The sequence below is a fragment of the Colias philodice genome, chromosome 24, assembly GCF_061535455.1.
Source record: "Colias philodice isolate Cphi_HAF_F1 chromosome 24, ilColPhil1 Martin Lab GWU primary, whole genome shotgun sequence".
Lineage (NCBI taxonomy): Eukaryota > Metazoa > Arthropoda > Insecta > Lepidoptera > Pieridae > Colias > Colias philodice.
Window position 1 is genome coordinate 4515292 of NC_143109.1, and position 12475 is coordinate 4527766.

The 12475-nt window shown below is 31.5% G+C and overlaps 1 protein-coding gene across 1 annotated transcript in view; it reads right to left on the reverse strand.

The window, feature by feature from the left end:
• The window catches only part of LOC149477701 (uncharacterized), a 157046-nt gene that overhangs the window by 44777 nt on the left and 99794 nt on the right, over positions 1–12475 (reverse strand). Inside the window, exon 2 of the mRNA XM_089710211.1 lies at positions 5342–5464. Within this exon, the coding sequence (XP_089566337.1) occupies positions 5342–5444 (103 nt within the window). The 5' untranslated portion in view covers positions 5445–5464. The remainder of the gene's footprint in view (positions 1–5341; positions 5465–12475) is intronic.

The following is a 12475-nucleotide window of genomic DNA, read 5'->3' on the forward strand; positions in this document are numbered from 1 at the left end:
AATTGGTCAAAATGTAATTTAGAGCAACATTCATACATATATTTTACTATACATACTTCATAAAGTATTCAAAGTCTTAAAAAATATATAAATGTACAAAATATATAATATTAATACTTACACAAAAACTTGCACCTATACTCGCGTCGGTCTCACGGACCGATTGGCGCCAAATGCTATGACACGTGAACTTCTGCCGACCACGCCGCGACCTGCACTAAAATGAAGTTAGCCCCAAATCCGGAAACTAGCAAGGAACTCGACTTCACAGGATTTACCTGCATAAAAATAATTACGAAAATGTGTTTCGTCGGTCTCACAGACCAACGCGCGAGTATAGGAAGGTTAAAAAACGTAGCTTAAGAAACACAGCACAGCACAGCGCAGCATCGTTTAATTGTTAAAAAAACGTAGCTTATGAAACACAGCACAGCACAGCGCAGTACAGCGCAGCATAGCTCGATGTTGATTTGTCACCCTAGGGCCGATTTTTCAATGCTTGGATAAAACTTATCCGTCCAATAAAGTATTACAGGATAATATTAAAATGTCACGTAAACTGTCAAATACAGGCAATTAGAATACGTTTTTAAAATGGCAGTTTTATACATTATTCGACGAATAAGTTTTATCCAAGCATTGAAAAATCGGCCCTTAATAGGATAAAAACATTAACTGTAATCAAAAATATGTTGTATTTGTTGAAGGAACTGTATCTTAATTCATTTATTTATTCCTTCTATTAATATCCATAGGTATTTAAAGTTTTGCAATATTTATATATGCCAGAGTGTATAGTATTTTTGAAGACGCGAAAATAAGGTTATTTCAACATCCCTTCCTTTGCCCTAACCTTCTTCATTTTTTTTAGAATGCAGTCAAAATAACATTAATTTTCTTTTTAATACGCTTTTATTAGCTTCACCTGAATATGTGTATGTTTGTCTTTACACACGATTTTGATATATTTCTAACGGAGAGATTTAATTCAAAATTATACTCACTTAACAAGATTCGGTGTCAATAGAATAATTTCATGAATTTATCTTATTTATATTTATTCGAATATTCAAACAATATTGTTTTCTTTAACCGGCAATACATTTTCATTAATACAACAATAGTTTCGTTAAGTCATTCTATCTAATTGTGACGAATGATAAGCTTGATGTATGGCTGCAAAAGAGACTTTTTAGATTGATAATATTGTATAGAATCATGTTTTTTTTTAATTTATTCTCCATGAGTTGCTCAATAAAAAGGTTGTTTTTTTTAATACTCTACAATTCCAGATTAATACATGAATTATTTAAATAATCAGTCATAACATTCAATTTAGAAATTTAGGAAAATTTTCTTAAACCTATCAATTTTATAGACATAAATTGAAATTCTTATTCAGTTGAAAACAGGAACATAAAAAATAAATAAAACAACGCATAAGCTCTTAACGATTTGTCTGTACAATAAAGCCTTGTGTAAGTCTTAATAAAATCGTCTGATGTCTCTAGCTTTACGTTTTCGGCATTTTTATAACCTAAACAGGATAGGTACTAAAGGATAGAAATGTTTTTGGCCTACGCATTGTCTAAATGTAGTGAAAGGGACAAGATATTTAGAGGTTGTGATCTGGATATATATTAGAATGTAGAATTAATATTTTTTTTCCATGATTTCCAAGCTTTGAGCTTCAAATAATATGTAGCAATTAGTTCGCTTTTGAAAGACATTTTGTTGTTGATTGTAAGTTTTATTTGTTTCTTTGTATGGTATTGAAAGATATATTGCTGTTGGTGGTAACTTTTGTTCGTTTGTTTGTATTTTGAATGTATGCATTGAATAGATTTTCATTTACTGTATGTAAACTGAAAACTATAACTATTTTATGAATTATGGATTCAATCGTGATAGAAATATATTTACTTTAAATTATTTTTAATGTCACAATTCTCCATACTAAAAAGAATATTGTTAGTTTGTGAAATAAAAAGATTTTTAACATAATAAACCGAGATAACTTCGTTTAAAACATAACATTGTTCCCATACGTATAACTAGTATTAAAGCAAACCAGAAAACACTGAATGAGTTTTCATATTTTCCACCATTTTCCGGAGAACAATACAGGTGTGAAAATATTAACACAGCTACGTATAACAAAAGCAATTTAACAATGGCGGTAGAGTTTTTTTTTCGACCTTATTACGATGGAATAAGGTATAAGAAAGCGCAGATAACAATAGGCTCTAAGGAGGTCATGAGGGCAAGCTTAGTCACCCAAATTCAAAACCAAACGAATCAATAGCACCGGTTTTTTATGACGTGAATTTTAGCGATAAAGTATATTAATTAAAACTTCAAGCTAATTGATACAGATATCAGTTTATAGCCTCGTTGATGGAAAGAAAAGTTAATAAGGATTTTGAAATTTAAATTAGATAAAACCTACCAAGTGTGAGTCGGTTTTACGAACTGGTTCTTTACCATTTGTAACAATGTTGTGTTTGACAGATGTAGATATAAACAGACAAACTTATCATTGTATTTTTAATTTCGATGTGGTTCAAAATTGAATCTTATGTCTTTTTTGCTCCGTGAATTCACGTTTGACTATTTCATGAGACAAACATACAAAGATGCATTTATATTTACTTGTATGAAAATTCACACTCATATACCCATGAAATTTTTATTTTTCACTAGCGGTCCGCCCCGGCTTCGCCCGTGGTACATGTTTACGTTTTCTCTACAAAAGAACCATCCTCGTACTTTAAGGAATATAATAAAAAAAGAATTATCGAAATCGGTTCAGCCGTTCTCGAGTTATGCGCTTACCAACACATTTTGCGATTCATTTTTATATATAAGAAGATATGTGTGAGTGTGAATTCTATAGAACTAAATAAAAATGTACCCATGTGTAGACCTTTGGATATTTCAAAATTTAAAGGATAATAGTAATTTCTGTAAATCTATTTCTATTTAAGTCAATAAAGTTAATGATATTTATTATTACATTAAACTCTATTTAATACAGCTATACAATCTGCGGTAAGCGGTTATGACGTCATTAAAACAATACAATTAACCGAGAGGTAAATTGTACGAAACAATTATTTAAAACTTTCATCGTTGTATCCGCAAAACATAAACCTTGAACCAGATAAAAATCTTTGTGCTATTATTACTATTAAACCGTTTTTTATATAGTTGACACTGTTTCCCAGTTTTGTTTAATGGCTAGAGAAGAAATGGAGTCAAACGCAAATTCAAATATTTATTTATTCATTTAGAATTCTTATGGAAGCCCTTTGAATCTTCATAACATAGTTTTACCGTTTTCCACCATTCTTAACACGCTTTTATAGCTTCATCTGTGTGTAGTAAATAACACTTTTTAAACTATATAAATAATAAGTTATAGCTTTTAAACCTTTTAATTCTGAGAACTGCGTGAACATATAAATAACTAGCTGTGCCCCACGGTTTCACCTGCGTTGCTTCGCTCCTGTTAGTTTTAGCGTTATGATTTAAAGCCTATCCTTTCTCGATAAATGAATGAAATTTTTCAAATGGGACCAGAAGTTCCTGAGATTAGTGTGTTCAAACAAACAATCTTTTCAGCTTATTGTAATATTAATATAGATTAGTTAGTAACATACAGTTAATTATTACACTATAACATTGCCATATGTAATTAATCTACAGTTCCAACACTAAACATACGCTTGTTGAAATCCTCAATTCTCGAAGTCGGCTAAAACATTCCAAACACAGTATTATCGTCGAAGTAACGTGACAGTGTACCAAACTATTTGTAAGGGAATCCTGAATGCCGGTTCATGCATAATAGTTTCGGCTTCACAAAGGCTTCATCTCGCAAACACGATACAAGATTTTTAAAATATTTTGCGGTGCAGAGTTTTGGCGGTTTTCATTTGGTTTTAGTTTCGATTCTTGCTATCAGATTTTTGTGATTTTTGTTTTAAATATATTGGACACTTATACTTAGACTTATTATTCACTTATATAGACTTATTTTTCAATACATATTTGTCATTTTAACTGAGAGATAAACAGAACGTATGTATCAGGAAGCTATTAAACGGTAGAGTAGGACTCTTTTTCACACATTAATTTGTGATATCCATACCAATATTATAAATGCGAAATTCTGTCTATTTGTCTCCTTAACGGCTGAACCGATTTAGATAAAATTTGGTACCTACAAAAGTAGTTAAAGTGAGAATGTAAACAAAATAAGTTTTAATAATTTTGAATCGCTTTTATACCAAAGATCTTATACAAGCTAATCGCAAAATACAATAATTTAGGACATTACAATGTTACAGCGTTAGATCACAATTCTCTCGAACAATTGGGCCATCAGCCAAGCGACATCTGACGGATATAACAAGTCAACAGGATAAAGGGATTAGAAGTAAGCCCTTGGAAGATTCCAGAAATCTCCATACTATGTCCGTCGAGATATCTTTATGCAGAACGGTGATGTGTATTTTTGTAGCATTTATACGAGTTTAACATTAGAAACATAAAGAAAATGGTAGCTATATGGTTGTAGAACTATGAATAAAACTTAATAAAAAAAGGTACTGAAGGCATGATCGTGTTTAGTCTAGCTTTCGACGAAAACGCAACAGCAAGTGTTTCTAGCTCTTTTGTTATTCTGATTTAGCCTTTTTGTGTGAAAGAGTAACAAACTCATAAATTAAATTCAACATACAATGAAAATCGTAAAAATATTTGAAAAATGATAGATAGATGTACAGATTATGGTGATAGTATGAAAAGCGATCACACAAAGGATAGAGCTAGAAATCCCTGTATTGTGAATATCTCCGAGATCAAACAATATAATTGTTATACGGAATCTATAACGGATATATTGCATAGTGTTAACAGTATTGTCCTATGTCGCTGAATGTCAAAGGTGGAATATTTCGTATTGAAAATACTAGCCGCTGGCCCTGGCTTCTTCCGGATTGACCTATTTTAAAAGCTGTTGCTATATGTTTAAAATTACATACAAGGGTATATGAACACATTCTATTTGTTAATTCATTTTATTTACAGCTCTTTCATATAACTCTATATACCTAAAAAAGCTCATATCTATTACGATCGAATTTGCTGTTCAATGTCTTATGTACCATTCCTTACCTATAACATAAGAACGGCTTAACGTAACGTTGTATTTTCATGATAAATACTTTGAAAAATTTAACAGCTTACAAGGAAACGTTTACCCATGCGAAGTCGGGGCGATAAGCTAATTTATAATATAAACATGTACAATATTAAATACTTCAAATTTACTAACCAAGTTCAGATCCACAGACACGCGGTATAATTTCCAAGATGGCGGAACAGGAGGCGTCTTCGAAGCAAAGTTGTCGAGCCAGCAGGCAGTTCAGGATGGCCATGGTGCCTTTTATACCAGGCCCTGGAACAAAAGCAATGAATACATGTTTAAATAATATAAATATAGTAGATAGTTATCGTAGAATTATAGTAGAAGTATCATTGTGCTCAGTAGTTAATATTGAAGGGTTATTTTAGAGGTTAGATTTATTTAATAAGTACCTACAGCGTGTCACAATATTTGAATCAAGAAACTCATTTACAAAACATATTGTTATACGGATGCTTTCCTATTTAGATTGGACAAAATGATGAACTTTGGATGAATAAAGCAGTAAATTAGCTTACAAATTGTTGATTAAATCTACACTAATATTATAAAGAGGAAAACTTTGTTTGTTTGATTGTAATGAATAGGCTCATAAACTACTGGACCGATTTTAAAAATTCTTTCACCATTCGAAAGTTACATTATCCACGAGTAATATAGGCTATAATATATTATCACGCTAAGACCAACAGGAGCGGAGCCACGCGGGTGAAACCGCGCGGCACAGCTAGTGATGATAAAATCTTATTTGCAGTTCGAAAATGTAAAGTGTTGTAATAATTTTTTTTTTATATTTCATAATTATGTAAAATAATATTATATTTATAAATTATAATGATGAATTGAACCAAAAAACAGATAAATTATAATACTAAATATATATAAATAAAATTGTTTTATTTCAGGACATAATATTGTGTTCCCATATGGAAGTTACAATGTAATAGAATCGTACAAAATTATTATTGCTATTTTTCTTCATAATTTTACACTAGATAACTTTTGAAAATACAAAAATGACATCATGCTTTTTTCTATCTCCAGTCCAATCAGATTTGGAAAAACTTAATTTTGAAAGAGATACTCGGTACACTCTGTTAATTGTCTTTAGTCAAATGCAATCCAACAATAGCCAATTGTAGAAACATAGAATGAACAGTACGATCCAAATGCAATCCATAAACAATTACAGGTAAATTAGCTTGGAGAAATTTTTGCGTTTGTAGTAGTGTATGGTCAGCAAATAAAAAAAAACAACATTTTATTTTTAGTTTTTATTCAAGTATACATATAATATTAGTATTATTAATATTTTATTAGTTCCAAACATTACAAGCAGTGCCGATTTTTACTTCAGTGAAGACGTGTATGAATTAGGTGTTCTCCGGCCAAAAATGTAAACCACGGTAAAAGTGAAACTGTTCGAACGGTTCCGAACACTGCTTTGTGTAGCGCATGTCGCGTGCCGGTCGGCTGCCGAGTAGGTATACCTACTCGGCAGCCGCGATACACGCGACATGCGCTACACAGACCAAAAAGTTTGAGACGATGTAATAAAAGTTTCACTTTAATAACAAACAATAACAACAATAACAAACAATAACAACAATCAACAAATACAAAATTTAACAATTAAACTACGTAATAATTATAATTTTCGAATGAATTAATGTGTGCTTTATGTTCTAACGTTACCAAGCGACTGACGCCGGAGAGGCACCTGCGGACAGCGTAAACTGGTTTATTCTGGTTTTGTGCGTGTTTCCACTTTCCACTATCAAGTGACGATTTATTTATTTGTTTTGTTTCGTAATTATTATGGTCAAATATTAATTACCAAACAAATTATTATGAACACGATATTTTATTGTTTCACGGTATTCGCCTTGTCATTGGCTCAAGGACGTAAAATTGAATGATATATTATTTTTTTTATAAAGTCAAAACCATTTTCTTTAAAACATAAATCAGAGTATTGCTAGGGATAAGTATAAAATTAAAAAGTAATGTTAGGATATCGAAACATTTTTGTATAGGCTAGAACGATATAATGGAAACGCGCTCTAAGATCTGAGTAATATACACACCACTACATATGCAAAAATTTCTCGAGACTAATTTCACTGTAACTCGTATCTTAAAGCAATCGGTTCATTTACAATGCATCTCAATGGTCTGCCACATGACCTAATGCTGTTAATGTAGTTTACACTAGGTGTAGGATGCAATGAAAGCTATTTCAATAGTAGTGTAGTACTGGCTTAAAACTGCTAAACGATTTCGTTATTTTATGTATAAATTTAAGGTATAGATTTTTGCATTAAGTTTGAAAGTCTGTTTAATCTAGACTTAATATTATAGCTGAAGAGTTTGTTTGTTTGAACGCGCTAATCTCAGGAACTACTGGTGCGATTTGAAAAATTCCTTCGTTATTAGATAGCCCATTTATCGAGGAAGGCTATAGGCTATAATATATCATCACGCTCAACAGGAGCGGAGAAATGCAGGTAAAACCGCGGGGTACAGCTAGTTTCAGTTTTAATTAACACATCACAGTATTTTACATACATTACAGCTTTATTGATAGTAAAAGTACGCGATATATTGAGTTTTTGGTTTGAGTTTGATGATTATTATTTGATTCTTAGATTTTCGATATAAAAACGGTAAAGCTAAATCAGTGCAACAGAGCGGTTAGGTATAATTAATGATTTCATTTATTCTCACTGAAAAGCATTATATTTTTACAAATTATTTAAAAAAGATAATTATCAAATTTCGTACTTTACATTCTCACTAGAAAAATAACTACGTTATGAGCAACAGAAGACGTAAATGAAATAACTATAAGATATCGAGTGTCGTCCATCGGCCTCTAGTCTCTACTGACCCAGTGTGTACAGTATTAGAAACGTTATCGACCTAAAATGTAATGCGATTTTGAGATACCTACGTTGTGATGTTACTACTACACTAGGTCCAATTAATAGTTTTGTAAAAAGTCTATTAGACAAACAAACATTTACATTTTTTATTAATGAATGAAACATAAATATTGTTGTTGTTTATTTAATTTTAACTTGTAACGAAACGCTTATGTTTCAATATACCACTATATAATACTAATATTATAAAGCTGAAGAGTTTGTATGTTTGAACGCGCTTATCTCAGGAACTACTGGTGCGATTTGAAAAATTCTTTCGGTGTTAGACATTGAGGTATTATTACTACGTATAGAGAGGACACCACGAACAAAATCTGATGGCGCGCGGCGCGGGCCGGCTAGTGAGTCATACACGTTGTAGATACTTATTCTGCCTCTTATTACTTATAAATTAAAACCAATCAATGTAAAAAAAATAAATTGGTTTGAGACGATTGACTCTAACTCGTGTTACAAATAGTGTAGTAGCGATGCCCTCTCTAGTACGTAGTTCATAGTAACTCAATGGTGTTAGATAGCCCATTCATCGAGGAAGGCTATAGCGCATAGACTATATTATAATATATATATCATCACGCTAAGACCAACAGATGCGGAGCCACACGGGTGAAACCGCGGAGCGTAGCTAGTCATATATACATTTACAGTCTTTCAATTAAATACTTTAATTATAAACTTAGCGTTTAAAACCTGACCTAATTGTTTTAAATAGATTTGTAGTTCAAAAAGTTCAGTGTTGACAATAGTCTAAACGACTTGATATAAATAACTAAATTAAATATTACGCGTTATTTAAACCAATAAATTATAGTTACGAAATGCTCCCAAAACCGAACAATATATATTTATAACAAAATAGAAAGCCATGCATTACACAGTTATATGCCACTTTAAAAGATTACTCGTCGCATATCTAGTCTCTACTTAAGTATCCCTAACGAGTCTTGTTGAAGAATACGAGAAGCAAAGCCTTTGAAGATACGTGAACAATATAGGAATTTCCCGTGAACAATCGAACATGGCCATTATGAATCGATTGCAGTACAATGTGACATACGAGGGCTTGAAAGTATTATAAGTATTACTATTCTTATAGCTGCATATAAATCACATTGAAGATACGTGTTTGAAATACAAGTATGGATTTGAAAAATCGTTCTACGAAGACATTTAAGTGACTGGTGTATAAGTACATGTTTTATAATTAATCTATACTAATATTATAAAGCTGAAGAGTTTGTTTGTATGTTTGTTTGAACGCGCTAATCTCAGGAACCACTGGTCCGATTTGAAAAATTTTTTCGGTGTTGGATAGCTCATTTATCGAGGAAGGCTTATAGGCTATATATCATCACCCTAAGACCAATAGGAGCGGACCAATGCGGGTAAAACCGCGGGGCACAGCTAGTAATAAATAAATGTTTCAGGACAATTTTCACACAAGCATTTCATCACACAAATATTTGCCCTGGGTGGGAATCGAACCCACGACCTCTGGCTTGGAAGGCAAGGTCACTACCAACCAAGCCGGACAGTCATTAGGTTAGTGTACCTTTTTAAATTATTCAATCGTTGATTAAATAAGATATACCATAGGATATACCTAGGTATCTCATAAAGAATTAAATGCACACTTTGATGATCCCACATTTTGTTGAACTCGCCAATCTCAGGAACTATTGATTCGAATTGAAATATAATTTTGTGTTGAATGGTCTTTATCGAGCTCTATTGCATCTATACGAGCAAAATATTAATGATTTTTTTGCAAAAATAGCTTATGATATTCCTTTTTAAGAGCAAACGAAGTTGCGTGGGTTATCTAATCAATTACTTATTACATGATTCCGAGAAATCAAATGTCACACATGATTCCCTAAACAACTACTATTGGAAAGCAATCTAAATTAACATTTCCCGGTATAACAGTTCTAAGAAATTGCGTTTAATATTCTCAATCGTCTGTAATTCGACAAAAAGATTGTTTATGTTTGGAATAACGAATAATTGTTTGTAATTACAAGCTGAAGCTTAACTTTGTTATGGGAATGTTTTTTATTTAATTTTTTTATTGTTAATTTTTATTAACTTATACCTATGTATTTTGTTAAGTAATTTCAAATTCAATGACTATGACTATGACTGTGAGATCTTGATTTATTAAGCATATAATAAATCTTTCAGTTGCAAGTAAATATGTTATTTTCTGGTATCGTAATGAGTTCCTGACTATAATGACACCAACATGTTTTAATTTGAAAATAACTTTTATGTATCAAGGAGCAATCAAAACCTCAATTGTCCCATAAAAATTACTTGAGTAAAGTTCATTTTTAATATTTTCTATCAGACTAGAGAAAGACAATTCTCCATGTCAAAGATTTAATTAAAATGAGGTAAGGATCCAATTTTCAACGCAAATCAATGGTGGTCACCAGTTACATATATGTGATAGCTATATGCACAATAAATAGGTACTATAGGCATGTAATCGTATTCCAACTTGAGCCATGTTAAGGCCTTAATCCCACACAGCGGTTAGGGCTTAGGCTGTGTCCTGACTGATGAGATTTGAACGCAATATTATGAGTGTGAAAGATAGATATAAATATTACAGAAATGGTATTAAAATTTTAGTAAGTGGATTTTTACAAATTTTATATGCAGGTTGTGTTCTGTGTAGTTGTTATGGCCTGATTATTGCCTATTATTTGTGTATTAGCCAGTGTCGAAGTATTGAATGCTGGGAAAGCAAAAACCATGTATACTCATAGCTTTTGACACCAATGTGTACTGCATTTACCTATAAATTATAATAAATTGAAGAATAATATTATGTTCACGTGACAAAATTTGTTTTCCAAACATTACGTAAGTATTTTATGAGAATTCAGTAAAAATATATAATCAACAACAATAATAAAAGAATTCTCCAAGCTCGACTTATTAATAACTTTCCCATTGTCCAATATAAACCGTAATTTTAAAAAACAAAACCGGTATTAACCGGTTGATACAGCGTTTGAATTCCACATGGACAATGGTCCATAAAATCTAATTACCTGCCGCATAATTGAATCATTATTATGAAATTACCATTGACCTGTAAACAGTTTTCATATTCACCTTATTGCATTATGGGTAATTGCATTTGGTCTGAGAATGTTAATTATTGAGTTAATTATAATATTTTAGGGTTATAGCGTTATTGGATATTAATAAAAAAGTTTAAATATAGCTGTTATATAGCTAGTTTTCTTAATTGATATAATGACGTGTGGTATTTTTTAAATATGTTATTTCCACAACTAATTAAAATGATTAATACAACTATTAAGCGCTCTATATTAAACATTTTCCAAATAATACCCTAGATATTTCTTTATTCTCTACTAGATTTCCGCCCGCGGCTTCGCCCGCGTTTGCAAAGGAAAACCCGCATAGTTCCCGTTCCCGTGGGATTTCCGGGATAAAAACTATCCTATGTGTTAATCCAAGTTACCCTCTATATGTGTGCTAAATTTCATTGTAATCGGTTCAGTAATTTTTACGTAAAAGAGTAACAAACATCCATACATCCATACATCCATACATCCTTACAAACTTTCGCCTTTATAATATATATTAGATATTAGAATATTAGATATTAGATAAATAAACTCTCTCTAAAACTAATTGTAACACTTCGAACACACAACTACTTTAAAAAACTTTAACTCAAACTCAAACATGTATTTATTCAATAACACTTCTTCTGGAATCACTTTTAAATCATCATTACATAGATTTACCATTTACCGTGGTTATTAATTTACCATCTTATCTCAAAAAATTACATACAAAAACGCTCACAATAAATAAAACGCACACGAAGTCCGTTTAAGGGCCTTTAAGCTCTATCTCAAATTTCAAATGTCAAAAGCGGTATCGTTTACCCGTGTTTAACTGCCAGGAGCATGGGCAGTTTTCCAATCCACTGAAATAAAGGCTCTATTTAAGGTTTGCTGAATGTAATGTAAAAGTTTTAAGTTGTATAAGATGTACTTTTTAACCGACTTCAAAAAAAGGAGGAGGTTATCAATTCGGCTGGTATATTTTTTTTTATGTATGTACACCGATTACTCCGAGGTTTCTGAACCGATTTACAAGCAAGCACTAAGCACTAAGAACTTAGTATTAAGCCCGTGCACCGATATCAAACCTATTTAATAAATAGCACATCTAAATAATATTATGCAGTAATTAATTATATCAAATCTATTTTTTTACTTTTCCGTTTTTGAAGTCGGTTGTTTTTAACGTAGTTATTTTTATGTAA